At 40.4% G+C, this 15,878-nt stretch overlaps 1 protein-coding gene across 2 annotated transcripts in view; it reads left to right on the plus strand.

Annotated features, from left to right (window-relative positions):
• The window catches only part of prkn (parkin RBR E3 ubiquitin protein ligase), a 182,388-nt gene that overhangs the window by 158,130 nt on the left and 8,380 nt on the right, over window positions 1-15,878 (plus strand). For both annotated transcript variants that reach the window (XM_062995011.1, XM_062995010.1), the window contains exons 8-9: window positions 5,581-5,642; window positions 7,717-7,866. In XM_062995011.1, the coding sequence (XP_062851081.1) occupies window positions 5,581-5,642; window positions 7,717-7,866 (212 nt within the window). The remainder of the gene's footprint in view (window positions 1-5,580; window positions 5,643-7,716; window positions 7,867-15,878) is intronic.

The raw sequence follows: 15,878 nt of genomic DNA on the forward strand, positions 1-15,878 counted from the left end.
TAAAAGCACTCAAACACGGCCACAGGTGACGTCACGGTTCGCACTGAAAAACCAAGTATTTTGTGGTGCTAGATTAGAATGCTAGTTTGCTGTCTGGAACCTCTTTTTCGGTGGAAACACGTGGAACCGGTTCAAGATTAAGTTTGTGAACCGGAACGGAGCCAGATCCACGTTGGTGGAAAAAGGGGATTGCTTTAAAATCTCAAACATGTAATTGTTCAGTTGTAGAACTCTTTCATAGCTAATACATGCTGTTAATTTTCACAGCTGCATTTGCGTTCTGGACCCTCAATTCACTATGTTTGGGCATGTGAGAAATGTATTTGTGTCTGGGTGCACATACTGATCTTTAATCTGCCTAAGAACAAGGGTCAGGGGTTTATTTCAGGTAAGCTCAGATGGGCAGTCGGGTAGTATAGCAAGCCCACGTGTCTGAGGGAAGGAAGGCTTGGAAACAGCTTGCCTGCAGTTGACAGCAATCCAAGTCTTGTGGAAGCACTGACACCAGTGGTGGAAGAATACCAAGTGAGTGGGGTGGTGTGAGGCTTTTTAAGGTACAAGATTTGTGTCGTGCAACCGGCAGTGAACACAGAGAAATTGCACATATCTTTATAGGGACAATGGAAAGGAAAAGTGGGTTAAATTTGACCTTGTCAGGGATCAGGATGCTGTGATCAGCATGTAAATCACTAAGACTTTATAGCATTTATGAGTTTTCTGATAAATGATAATGTCAACCTCTGTGCGGCCCTACTCGGCACCACAGTAACTACAACTCACAGAAACCCTGAATTCATCATTCTTGTATATCAGCTATTTGCTTTCATTACTGGCTTGATTACTGACTGATCTCTGGCAAGCAAAGTAAAAAGCATTGATATTTACGTGATATATAGTAGTAATATAGTATAATATATAGTAAAAACAGTATTATTTGCCCTTTATCACCTATTTTGAAAAGATTCCCTGCATGTTTAATATAACTTTAAACTGTCGCTCATTCGGAGCTCAGGTGGTAAATCTTGTTGGTCCAACACTGCTAAGCTCTCCAGTTCAAATTACAGCTTTGCTATCAGTCAGCCGGGCGCCTGCACAGACATTATTAGTTATGTCTGAAGTTGGGAGGGCACGTCGACGGGATTTCTCTGCTGGCTAGTCGATGCCGCCTGCACAGAGATGGGGAATAATGGATCTCACTGTATGACTCTTCCACACTGATCCCTGTGTGAACCCACCTTGTACAGGTGGAAAAAGTTGTGCAGCTGGATATTCCGCTAGCACACCAGCGTCGAGATTCTGAACACCTTGGTTCGAATCTCATCTCTGCTACTGGTCGACTGGGCGCCATCTAGCGGGCACAATTGGCAGTGCCTGCAGCAGACACAAAATTGGCCACCGTGTCTTCTGGGTGGGGAAATAACTGGACTAAGTGGGTGGGGTCTTCAAACGCTGTGCAAGGACCCTGGTTAGCGGATAGAGGTGCCTGTGCAGAAGCACGGGCATAAAGAAGGTGTTCTCTAGGACTGCAAACTCGTCGGAGGGCACGTGAGCAGCAATATACCCTCCTTGAACGCAATCAGGAATCCACAGCAGCGGAAGACAAATTGACTATGCTAAAATCGGGAGAAAATGTATAAATAAATAGAAAAAAAATGTCTTTTGTTGGAGGGGGCTTGTGTTGGGTATGGCCCTCCATGGTCAGATTAAGGGTCTGTAGCTGTAGAGCAGATACATCTGGCTTATTGGATAGGACTATATTGGAAGAAAAGGGGAGTTGTGCATTCAACGTTCATACTCCCCCCACCCCCCAAACAAGTCTGGAATCATTTCTCGGGTGATCCACTGTATTCAAAGCAAATGTGTAAGGAAGTTTGTAATGGTGATTTCACTAGTCACCTAAAATGTAAGCAGTTTTTTGCTCTGATTCCATAATTTCTTTCACCATCTGTACAGTATAATATGACCCTCTATATCGCTCTCATTTTCTTACTGTCATTTCCATCATGGCACAAGCTGTTGTTTTTCAATGTTCTAGTTCTTATACTATGTTATTCCCTGTGGTGCTCATTTGTTAAGGAGCACAGAAAGAACTCATGGAGTTGCATTAGTTTTTTATATGCTCTACCAGATAAAGATTAGAGCAGTCATTAGTCTCCAGAGGGCTCATCGGTGTGTCTTCTTCCTGAACAAAATCTTCTAAAAAGGACAATCACATTTATCACAGTATTGTTTGTTCTCAGGAGTAGAAGGTCACTAGCAATTTAGGTCAATATTTAAAGCTACTACAATGTTCAAAAAGTATTTTTGTACAAGTGTACCTTGTAACTCAACGTCCCCTGAACTCAAAATCTTTGAAACTCAGTGCCCTTCGTTGAAACATTTGTACCTTTAAACCTGACGTTTACCTCAAACTCAATGTGTTCAGCATTTTATTTCAAATAAACAATGAACAGCCACTTGGCTTGAGCGGTGAAGTAAGACGTCATCAAAGTGCGCATATGAGATGAATCTGCATTTGTGTGGAATAACCGTCAAATTCACTCTGAAAGCTCCACAGGTATCTGTTTTTATCTGGATTTTTCTCCTGTTTCACTTTTAAACTTGTGTTATAGCTCGTGGTTCTGAGAAATTGTAAGAATCAGCTTTTCTGAGAGAGCCTAGAATGCTTATTGTTAAAAAATTTGACAATGTATTAAAAGAGCAACATAGAAACACTAAACCCCTCTTAATTATTACTGCTCATAAGTTCTCTCCACTAAATTCTTTGTGGTAAAAGCTTTGTGCTGCTTCTGATGTAAATGTGGTTTTACTGAAAGAAATACGGTATTCCAGGATCAAGCATCTCCACAATTTAGAAGCATAAGAAAAAAAACAATAAAAAGTGCAGGTTTTACTTTAAGTGTCAAAAACAACCCCATTATTTTACATTAGCCTAAAATATATGCAGCTCCATGAGACCATGGAACACATGAACAGGTTTCCTATACATCCTTATGGAAAAAAAAAAACTTTGAAACTCAACGCCCTTTAAAAGTTTAGACGTTGAGATTCAAGGTACCACTGTATATGGGTTTTAAAAAAACTTATTACTGGGGGAGGTGTACACAAACAGCAGAGCCAGACATCACAAAAACATTAGTACATAATATTAGTACTTTGTTGCAAAGCCTTTACCTGCAATTGCAGCTTTAAGACCTCTACAGTGATTTTTTTACAGTTTTTGCTTAGTCTATTTGACACAGTCTACAATTTTGCTAAGGTTACAATGGTCAGTCTGAATACCTCACTTTCAAAATCTAAATAAATTGTTAGCCAGATTCATGGCATGAGACTGACCAGTCCTTACAAATAACACATTTATTTTGTGTTATTTGGGCTTAATGATTGGGGTCATTGTTGTGTTAAAACGTCTATTGTCTCTCCTGATTTAATTCAAAGAGAGAATAATTATTAGGTGAGATTTATATATTTTTATGAAATAAAAGGGAAATAATTGGTTTGATTTTTTTTTGTAATATTAGTGTTATTAGCCACACTTTGGTCATGACCTTTTAACCCATATTAAGCAAAATACAGCTGGAGCAGTATAAGAGGCAGTGACCACTAGTAAAAATGTCTTTATTGGTTCTTTTTTAACTTAAATGTGTTGTTTTTGACAAATCATCATAAGCAGCATTATTTAAATGCAGTAGCTCCCATTTTTTCCCCATCACATATAAATGATTAAAAACCTTTGGGGCCATGTTCAGAAAAATAAAAGACATTTGAACACCACATCACTGCAATACCGTGACAATTGACCAGATCACCAAAACTGCTTCTACACGACTAGCTGTGGTCAGCGTGTATAGCTTGGATACATCGGACAAAGAGATCATTCATGACCAGGATGGTTCAAGATGATTTCATCACACTAGTCAGAACAGAACAGTTCAAATGTATGCAGAGTGTAATTCTGCTGGTAATTAAAAACAGAAAGCAAATCCACAGATTAATGGGGATTTTCAAAATTTCTTTGAATTGAATCACATTTCAATTCATCTGTGCAAAAGATCAAACTTCTTTGTGTCTAATCCTTTCTAACGAATTACATGCTCATAAAACTTGATTTGATCTACTCATCATACATTTGCAGCCATTTTTACTAAAGGTCCCTGAGTTTTAGCCCACACTGAATGTGTAAGAAACAGAACAACACTATATGGACCTACTTGTTACACCTGCAGTAGCTTTTATAATACCCATTCTAAATCCATAGGCATTAATATGAAGCCGATTCGCTATTCACAGGTATAACGGCTTCCACTCTTCTTATGTGTGTCCCATTCATGCAGAAGCGCATTTGTGAGGTCAGACACTGATGTTGGACCAGTCAAGGTTCTGTATGAGCAAGTTCTTCCACAGCAAACTCACCCAACCATGCCTTTATGGACCTTGCTTTGTTGCACTGGGACACTGCCATGCTTAAAAAAAAAGCCTTCCCCAAACTGTTCCCACAAAGTTGGAAGCATACAAATGTCCAAAATATTGGTATGCTAAAGCATTAAGATTTCCCTTTACTGGAACTAAGGGGTCTAGGCCAGTGGTCCCCAACCACCGGGCCGCGGATCGGTACCGGTCTGTGGGTAATTTTTTACCAGGCCACACAGAAAGAAAAAAAAATTAGAGATCGCTACAAACAAGCAATTAAATTTCCAATACTCTTTGGGTGTTATTGTCCTTAATCACCACTAGGTGGGAGCAGCGTGTCATTGCAGCGAAAAAAGCTCAGGAGTCACACTGATTTTCCATTCTATAGTTATTGTATTTTTTTACAGCTGGCACAATGCAGTCAGGTAGGTAACGTCCTCCTGGTATATGCCAAACCATGTTTTGTCCATCAGCCTGGCAGATAGAGAAGCGTGATTCGTCACTTCACAGAACACGATTCCACTGCTCCAGAGTCTAGTGGCGACATGCTTTACACCACTCCAAATGACGCTTGGCATTGTGCCTTGTGATGTAAGGCCTGCATGCAGCTGCTCGGCCATGGAAACTCATGCCATAAAGCTCCTGGTGCAGTTTTTGGGCTGATTTTAATGCCAGAGGTGGTTTGGAACGCTGCAGTTTTTGAGTCAGCAGAGTGTTTGGTGACTTTTATGCACTTGGCCACCCCACACTGTAACTTTATGTGGTCTGCCACATCATGACTGAGTAGCTGTGAATCCTAACCGTTTCCACTTTTAATAATACCACTTACAGTTGATCGTGGAATATCTAGAAAGGAACAAATTTCACAAACTGACTTGTTATAATGGTGGTATCCTGTTACAGTACCACGCTCAAATTCAGTGAGCTCTTCAGAACGACCCCTTCTTTCACAAGTGTTGTAAAGACGCACTGCATGACTAGGTTCTTGATTTTATACACCTGTGGTAATGGGACTGAATTAATCACCTGAATTCATTGAATAAAAAGTGTGTCCCAATAGATTTGTCCATATAGTGTATGCTGATGGTCTATGCAAGTAACATATTAACCTTACACTTTCTTTTTTCATGTTTTGTTCTGATCCATTTGTTTCATTTTTCTTTCTTCTAGCTGGATGTCCTGACTCTCTCATTAAAGAGGTGCACCATTTCCGGGTCCTGGGAGACGAGCAGGTGGGTCGTGGACACTAAGCTCCAACAGCACATATACAGACACGTCTCCTGTCCCTCAGAGAACACTATTGACAGCTTGTCCTATCTGACTGCCTTTTAATTGGCTCATCTGCTGTTCCCTCATGCCACTCAATAAGTCTTACTGTGTCCCATTTTTTCCTTTCTCTGTTATTATCTATCCATCTTTTCATCTCAAGATTACCCTCTGTGTCACAGAGGCTTCTCAGCACCGTCTTTATCCTAATTTCCTGCTATGTCCTGGCGTACCAAATGGTTTGCCAGGTTGTCAATGACAAATATTTAATAATAAAGGCAATCAGAAGGACGCCAATTGCTTTTGAATGATAATGGCCATAATGTCCATGACTGTCATGTCATGTCCCTGTCCTGTTATGAATATTAACCTTTTGCCTCACAGAGGCTTCTCAGCACTGTCTTTATCCTAATTTCCAGCTATGTCCCAGCATACCAAATTGCCAAAGGTTTGTGGACAACCCTCCAAATGATTAAGTTCTCATGTTTCAGTCACACTCATTGCTAACAAGCTTTTGAGGTCAATAATATACAACCCCAAATCAGAAAAAGTTGGGACAGTATGGAAAATGCAAATAAAATAAAAATGCAGAGTTTCTTACATTTACTTTGACTTTTATTTCATTGCAGACAGTTTGAACCCAAGATATTTCATGTTTTGTCTTCTCAACTTCATTTCATTTGTTAATATACCTCCATTCCTGCATTTCAGGCCTGCAACACATTCCAAAAAAGTTGGGACAGGGGCAGTTTAGGGCTAGTAATGAGGTGAAAAAATGAAACAATGATGTGATTCCAAACAGGTGATGTCAACAGGTGATTGTAATCGTGGTTTGGTACAAAAGCAGCATCCAGGAAAGGCTGAGTCTTTGATGAGCAAAGATGATCAGAGGATCTCCAGTTTGTCAACAAATGTGTGAGAAAATTATTGAAATGTTTAAAAACAATGTACCTCAAAGAAAGATTGGGAGGGATTTGCATATTTCTCCCTCTACAGTGCATGATATCATTGAAAGATTTAAGGAATTGGGAGGAATTTCAGTGCGTAAAGGCTAAGGCCACAAGCCTAAGCTAATCTTCGTCCGTGTGGAGAATCTTGAAACGAAAAATGTGACAACGACGACCCCGCACTGTTGCACATCTTAAGACGTGTTTGCAGGAAGAATGGGACAAAATAAAAGCTGAAACACTAAATCACTTGGTATCCTCGGTGCCAAAACGTCTTTTAAGTGTGGTGAAAAGGAATGGCAACATTACAAAGTGGTAAATGCTTTACTGTCCCAACTTTTTATGGAATGTGTTGCAGGCCTGAAATGCAGAAATGGATGTTTATTAATAAATAAAATGAAGTTGATCAGACAAAATAAAATATATTGGGTTCAAACTGTCTGCAATGAAATAAAAGTCAAAGGAAATGTAAGAAACTTTTTTTATTATTTGCATTTTCCATGCTGTCCCAACTTTTTCTGATTTGGGGTTGTAGAATAAAAGATATGCTTCTAACTTTTAAGACTTCTAAAAGACATGATTTGATAAGCTTGGTGTGGAGGTTGGTCTACACAAAGTTCTGACATTAACCAAACTAAACACCTTGGAAATGAAGTGAAATGTTTTTGGCCAACAGGCCTTCAGGTCCAACATCAGTGTCTGACCTTACAAATAGACACAGCAAAATTATGTGTATTTTTCAAAGCTTTTCCAAAGAATTAAAGCTATAATAGCGACAAATGGGAAGGTTAACTTTAAATGAATGCCCCTGCTTTTGGAATTGAATGTCCAACAAGCTCATGGCTAGATAGTCCCATACTTTTATTCTATATCCTAAGGTTTTCTTTGTATTTGAACTTTTTATGACTTTGTGAACTGTTTTTACAAAGTAAGCAGTCGGGGGGCAGCCAGAAATTATTCTTTGCTTCACCATGCTAGGAAAAAAGACCTAGATCTGTCACCTTCATGCTGTTTCTTCTTTCTTTTATTCTGTATAGTCTTATTGCTTTCTATGTACATCTAAGCAGTCTTCCACCTTGTGTGTGTCTCTCAGTATGAACGCTACCAGCGTTATGCGGCAGAAGAGTGTTTGCTGCAGATGGGGGGAGTTCTTTGCCCCGCTCCAGGCTGCGGGGCTGGTCTTCTAGTCGAGGATGATCGCCGAAGGGTGCACTGTGAGCTAAAAGAAGGCCTTGGCTGTGGGGTGAGTCTACTTGCTCTTTAAACTCATCAACATTCCAGTCCATCTCTGTATAAAAGAGCAGATCTAATAATGCAATTCTGAACACAGCCAACACTTTCACATCTCTCATGTTGATCGTAATTAAGCCGGAGGTTCTGTTCATTTCAGATAATTCGTAAATAGTAAAAGGAAAATCATGGTTCAGTGAAATGAAAGAACTACTGTACATCACCTTTCAATCCAACTAGGTATGTTTTAGTTTGAGCATTTTTTAAGCATTTTCTCCCCATTTTTAGCGTGTCCAATTTTTACCCGATTGTGTTATGCTTCTTCTCTACTGGTGCTGACCCCCGCCCCTGATTAAGCAGAGCGAACTGACACACGCCCCCTCCGACACGTGAGCAGTACCCGACTGCATCTTTTTACCTGCATGAGGCAAGTTCTCGTGCCGATCAGTCTTGTGCACGGGGAGCCACACCCAATGGCGCCATCAATCAGCCAGCAGAGGTCGTAATTGCATCAGTCATTGCATACACCTGTTCGGCTCCCTACCTGAATGAACAACAGCCCAACGTTGTTCATAGAAGGTGTAGACGCAAGTAAAATCACAAAGCTGAATGAGCACCAAGCTACCTGCTGGCAATCTGCACATCATACAGAGTTGCCATGCAGAACCCTTTAGTGTCAAAGGAAGGTGCTGGAACATACATTACATTACCTGGACCCTCGAGCTATGAAAAATGGCAATTCGGTCTAAATAATTGGTTTCATTATATTACTGGCCTGTGATATATTGCCAAAAGTATGTGAACACCCAACATTATTTCATTTCATTTCCATCAGCCTTGAGTGGAACCTCTTTAAAACCAGTAGTCCAAATGGCATAAAACCAGGTCTGGACACATAGGCAAAATGCATATTTTCAATAAATTTCAATAAAACATTCATTAGAATATTAACCAATAACATCTTCAATGTGTTTTCCACTATTTGTGATGCATTATGTATGTGTGTGTATTTCAGTAAACATATAGTTCGTGATATTTCCTATGTGTCCAGACTTTAGGGACACCCTGTACTAAAAAAAAGCTGGCCAAAGTCACAGTCGACTGATTTCATTTTACCAATAGGGAAATTCTTTTGTTTACATAGGTAAGATGGTTAGAGGTTTTGTTTAATGGTCTGAAACTATTTCCTGTGACAAATATTTAATAATAAAGGTAATCAGAAGCAAGGTAATTACTTTTGAATAATAATGGCTTTCTTTTATTTAATCATTTATTAAAACCACTTTTCCACTTTGCTCAGTCAGGTGGAAATTTCACTTGGACCCAATCAGTGTAATCTAGTTAAATTGTGTTATGTAAAGGTTTTAAATAAGGTAGTCTAATTATTTATACACACATTTATACACACAGTGTATTTAGGGTAAATAGCACACCAATAATACTGCTGCTGGTTTGCTGCTCTAACAATATTCTGGATTTGGAATATTCACTGGGCAGTAATAGCTCAGCGGTTAATGAACTGGACTTTGTCAAATGTTGCCACTGTTGGGCCATAACCCTCAGTTGCTTAGTCTGTATTACTCACAGTTAAACATTGCTTTGTTTAAAAGTGTCTTATACACTGATCAGCCATAACATTAAAACCACCTCCTTGTTTTACACTCACTGTCCATTTTATCAGCTCCACTTACCATATAGCAGCACTTTGCAGTTCTACAATTACTGACTGTGGTCCATCTGTAGTCCTTCTCTACATACCTTTTTAGCCTGCTTTCACCCTGTTGGTCAATGGTCAGGACCACCACAGAGCAGGTATTATTTAGGTGGTGGATGATTCTCAGCACTGCAGTGACAATGACATGGTGGTGGTGTGTTAGTGTGTGTTGTGCTGGTATGAGTGGATCAGACACAGCAGCACTGCTGGAGTTTTTAAATACTGTGTCCACTCACTGTCCACTCTATTAGACACTCCTACCTAGTTGGTCCACCTTGTAGATGTAAAGTCAGAGACGATCGCTCATCTTTTGCTGCTGTTTGAGTTGGTCATCTTCTAGACCTTCATCCGTGGTCACACGACGCTGCCCACAGGGCGCTGTTGGCTGGATATTTTTGATTTGTGGACCATTCTCAGTCCAGTAGTGACAGTGAGGTGTTTAAAAACTCTATCAGCGCTGCTGTGTCTGATCCACTCATACCAGCACAACACACACTAACACACCACCACCATGTGGTGTCACTGCAGTGCTGAGAATGATCCACCACCCAAATAATACCTGCTCTGTAGTGACCCTGGTAGAGTCCTGACCATTGAAGAACAGCATGAAAGGGGGCTAACAAAGTATGCATAGAAACAGATGGACTACAGTCAGTAATTGTAGAACTACAAAGTGCTTCTATATGGTGAAGCTGATAAAATGGACAAAATGTGTAGATACAACGCGGTGGTTTTAATGTTATGGCTGATCGGTGTAAATGCTTTAAATGTAAATATTGTTGTGATGCTCCTACCCCTAATTGCTGGTTTTAGTCTGGATTGCAGTCTGACCAATAACAGCGTGAAGTTTCAGTCTGCCCTGTGAACTATGACCCGGTTCAGTGCGTCACATCTAGCCACATCTTTGACTTTTGCCCTCTGCTGCTCGTTTTACCAGCTTGTCCAATCACACAGCAATTAAGATATAATTGCCACACCATTTGCATGATGTTTTCTAATTAGCCAGTCGATTAAAGATTAGGATGCTGTTTGGCAGCCATTAGTGCAGACTGATTGCATGTTTGCAAACACAAACAGTATCAGTGCAGTGATGGAGTGATGTTCTGGAGGAAGTTCACGTCTTCTCTCCTGTGTGTTATACTTCGATTTAGCGGGAACACCAGTGACCTGCTTGCTTCAGCTCTTACTTGATCTTATTCTGAGTTTTCAAGTGTACAGATTGGTGTAGTTTATATATAGTTCATGTCTTCTATACATTTACAGTTATATTTTCATCATTTAGCGAACGTTCTTTTCCAGAGAGACTTACAGAAGTGCTTTCAAAGTAAACAATCCCAACTCTAGTTCAAGTAGACAACAGTCTAAAGATGCAAATCCACCAAAACCCTGTTAGAAGAAAAGTATAGTTAGAAGACTTTTTTGAAAGATGGTATAAAAGATAAGTGCATGTTAGTTCAAAATTTAAGTGCATATTGTGGTTTGACCATGTAGAGAGACTTAAATCTTCAAAAGGCTTAGAATGGACAGGGGAAGTTCACTCCGCCACTTGGGTGCTAGTACAAAAATAGCCTCGATTCCTGTCTTCCTCGAGTTCTGGGTGGAGGATCAAGTCAAGTGAGAGTTGTGGTTCAGAGGTTGCGTGGTACAGATCTGGGTTTTATGAGTTCTCTAAGGTAGCTTGGGGCTGGTCCATTTTTTGGTTTGTAGGCAAACATCATTGTTTTAAACTGAATGCGGGCAGCTACTGGAAGCCAGAGAGGAGAACGCAGCAGTGGGGTGATGTAGCATAGGCAGGCAGCTGCATTTTGAATCACTTGCAGTCTATACACTATATGGGACATATACAGTATGTTGTGGCAGTCTTGAAATATAATCTTTCAATCTGAGATGAAAATCTACAAAAAATGTACATGCAGTTCACTAATATTTGCTTGTGCATCTATTAGCTCTTTAATCAACACTGAAAAGGCCACAAAGTTCAGTTTTGGTCTTTTCATACCAAGGGACCCCCTTTCCACACTTCTATTGGCAAACTCTAAATAGGATTTCTCTACCACCAATGACTTTCCTTGACACTCTTTAATAAAGCCCAGCTTTGTGAAGTGGGTTATGGTTTTAAAGTAAACAGATTGTCCCATAAGCTGTGTCTTCCTAGAAATCTTTTGATTAAGAGTCACGAATGTGCATTTGAGTCAGGAAACATTGGAAACTATTCAAAAAACATTATACTTTGGTGTAAAAGGACCATCCAGAAAAGGATGGACCTCGGGTGGACCGAGGTTTGATACTTAAGTGAATAACTCAACAGATTAAAAGCAAAGTTGCTCAACAAGCGATTGCCGGGATTTAATGTAATTTATACCTTACAGTGTATAGTATTATCAAACAATTTGGGGAATACAAATAAATCTGTGCGTTTATAGATCTGGGCGCCCAGGTGGCACAGCAGGATATTCCACTAGCACACCAGCGTCGAGACTCTAAACTCCTCGGTTCAACACTCAGCGTTGCCACTGGTCGGCTGGGCGCCATCTAGCGGGCATAATTGGCAGTGCCTGCAGCAGACACGGTTCTGCTAGGGCGGGATGACTGGACTATGTCTTCAAACGCTGTGTAAGGACCCGGATTGGCAGATAGAGAGGCACCTGTCCATAGTGCATAGGTGAAAAAGGGCTCCACAAAAGGGCTGAGCGAGCACGGGTTGTAGGAGGCGGGAGCAGCATTATACCCACCTCGACAATCAGGGATCCCCCAGCAATAGAAGACAAACTGACTACACCAAATTGGGAGAAAATAGGAGAAAATGCATAAATAAAATAGAAAAAAAAACTGAATCCAGTAGAGTGTCGTTGAATTGTGGTAGAAGGAAAGATTCATCATGATTCATTCATGATTGAATGCAAACAAATCTGCAGCAATAACATGTCCCACACAGTATTATTATGGCATTCCTAATAAAGTGGCCAGTGAGTGTATCTGCCATAATGTCCAGCAGCTCACCTTTGTTATTAACATTTTAGCAATTTATGATGTTCTACCTTATTCATAACGTCACCGACACCTGCCTATCAAAATAATGACTGGCAAGTTTACTGTATGCTTTAGGCTGCATCACATTAGCACCAACAAACATATACCTTTCTTTATTTTCCCTAGTTTTAGTTAAAGTCTTTTTTTAGGTCATGCCACAGGTTTTTATTGAGATTTTTGTCAGCAGACTGGAATGGCTATTGCAAAATATTGTTTTTATTCTCATTTTTGTAGTTTTGAATCAGTGGCCTTTTTAAAAATGTAGCCATAACCCAGGTTTATTTGCTAGGTAATGCCAGACTGTCATTAATCAGCTTACTCATTTACTTAAATCTACTGGTACTTTATGGAGTCCATAATACCATGTACCATGTAACAAAGCTGCACATCACAATTGCTACTCGTACTTCAGAGCGTGCATGCTCAGTGTATGACTGAAGGCGCCATTGTGTAGGACTGTAATAGCTGTGTGATACTGCTGTATGAAGGTGTGTAACATGGGGGGATGGGTCTGTTTGGCATGGGTGCCAGTGATGGTGAGGTCAGTGCATGCAGTGCTGGATCTGGCTGCCACAGATAAAGGCTTTATTGGAGTTGGCCTTCTCATGTTGGTGTAAACCCAGGCTTTCACACACACAAACACACACACACACACACACACATATTGCAATGTCGACACTGTGCCCTAGTCATTGACACACTGTAGTGTAGAGTTATTATATTGCATTTACTTTATTTACTACAACATCTAGGTACCTGGTTTAATACAGTATTTTAATACACAAATCAGTCAGCCTATTGAATTTGTCGTCTCTTTGTGTCTAGAGTGTGTGTGTGTGTGTGTGTGTGTGGAGTCATGTCTCAATGGTGAGAAGAATGGTGAAGATGATTTCTTTATAAGCAGTTGGCAATAGTGAAGACGTGTACTAGCAGTCAGAACAGTCTGAGCCGTTATCGTGAGTGAAGTGGGGCTGTCAGGTTTTTCTGTCAGGCTTTATCACATATACATTACATATACTCGAATAGGAGAACCAGTTTATAATGCCTAAATAAACGTATGAAGTAGTTTTTAATACGAGCAGAATAAATCTACCTCACACCTTACTTACCACACCTTACTTTGTCACAAAGCAAAAGCATGAAATCATGCATGTAATCATCGTTATCAAGCATGTAATCATTGTCACGCTGAGATATCCAACCACAACCCCATTAACCTCTTGGCAAATGCAGCCTGATTTACATTTAAAATGTCATGGTACAACCCCAAATCAGAAATATTTGGGACAATATGGAAAATGCAATTTTTTTGAAATAAATGTACTGTTATATAAATTGACTTTTATTTTATTGCAGACAGTATGAGCCCAAGATATTTCATGTTGCTCTGGTCAACTGCATTTACTTAATATACACTATATTGCCAAAAGTATTCACTCACCCATCCAAATAATTGAATTCAGGTGTTCCAATCACTTCCATGGCCACAGCACCTAGGCATGCAGACGACTGTCGACTGTCAGTGCTATTAGAACAAAGTGGAAGCAATTGGGAATGACAGCAACTCAGCCACCAAGTGGTAGCCACGTAAAATGACAGAGCGGGGTCAGCGGATGCTGAGGCACATAGCGCGCAGAGGTCGCCAACTTTCTGCAGAGTCGATCGCTACAGACCTTGAAACTTCATGTGGCCTTCAGATTAGCTCAAGAACAGTGTGTAGAGAGCTTCATGGAATGAGTTTCCATGGCCGAGCAGCTGCATCCAAGCCTCAAATCAAGCGCAAATCAGAGTGTCGGATGCAAAACACGTCGCCACTGAACTCTAGAGCAGTGGAGCCGTGTTTTCTGGAGTGATGAATCACGCTTCTCCGCCTGGCAATCCGATAGATGAGTCAGGGTTTTGCGCTTGCCAGGAGAACGGTACTTGTCTGACTGCATTGTGCCAAGTGTAAAGTTTGGTGGAGGGGGATTATGGTGTGGGGTTGTTTTTCAGGAGTTGGGCTCAACCCCTTAGTTCCAGTGAAAAGAACTCCTAATGCTTCAGCACACCAAGAGATTTTGGACAATTTCATGCTCCCAACTTTGAACAGTTTGGGGATGGCCATTTCCTGTTACAACATGACTGCACCAGTGCACAAAGCAAGGTCCATAAAGACGTGGATGAGCGAGTTTGGTGTGGAAGAACTGTACTGGCCTGCAGAGAGTCCTGACCTCAACCCGATAGAACACCTTTGGGATTAATTAGAGCGGAGACTAAGAGCCAGGTCTTCTCGTCCAACATCAGTGTCTGACCTCACAAATGCACTTCTGGAAAAACGGTCAAAAATTCCCATAAACACACTCCTAATCCTTGTGGAAAGCCTTCCCAGAAGAGTTGAAGCTGTTATAGCTGCAAAGGGTGGGCCAACATCATATTAAACCCTATGGATTAAGAATGGGATGTCACTCAAGTTCATATTCGTGTGAAGGCAGATGAGCAAATACTTTTGACAATATAGTGTACATCCATTCCTGCATTTCAAGCCTGCAACACATTCTAAAAAAAAGCTAGGACAGTAAAGCATTTACCACTTTGTAATGTTGATTTTCCTTCTTACACTAAAAGACATATTTGCACTGAGGATACTAAGTGATTTAGTGTTTTAGGTTTTATTTTGTCCCATTCCTCCTGCAAACAAGTCCTAAGATGTGCAAAAGCACAGGGTTGTTGTCACATTTATTTTAAAATTCGCCACACTTTCTCTATTTGGGACAGGTCAGGTCTGCAGGCAGGCCAGTCTAGTACCCGTCCCCATTTTTCCGGAACAATGCCTTTTTATATGGTTTTGCATTGTCTTGTTGAAGAATGCATGGACGTCCCTGGAGAAGATGACGTCTTGAAGGCAGTATATGTTGCTCTAAGATCTCACTGTACTGTTCTGCATTAATGCTGCCATCACAGAAGTGTAAACACAACCTTGTACCATGAAAGACCTTGAATTTTTTCTTCCAAAAAAGATCTGGAATACTGATTAATCTGAAATTAAATAAATAGTAAATAAATTAATGAATGAGTGAATGAATAGTGAGTAAAAAAGAAATTTATTATTTACACTGGCTGCTGTCATTTTAGACCAAATATTAAATGACGAAATATTGCCAACTTTTTGTGACAGACTTGGATGATGAGACAGTGTTGAGCAATGTTGAGTTTTAGTTATTCTGTTTAAAGCGTGGGGAAGATGGGAAATGTTGTTGGGGCAGGAAAGTGTGGGATGAAAACGTCTGTCAAAGATTTTTTTT

This window comes from Trichomycterus rosablanca, chromosome 5 (assembly GCF_030014385.1).
Source record: "Trichomycterus rosablanca isolate fTriRos1 chromosome 5, fTriRos1.hap1, whole genome shotgun sequence".
NCBI lineage: Eukaryota > Metazoa > Chordata > Actinopteri > Siluriformes > Trichomycteridae > Trichomycterus > Trichomycterus rosablanca.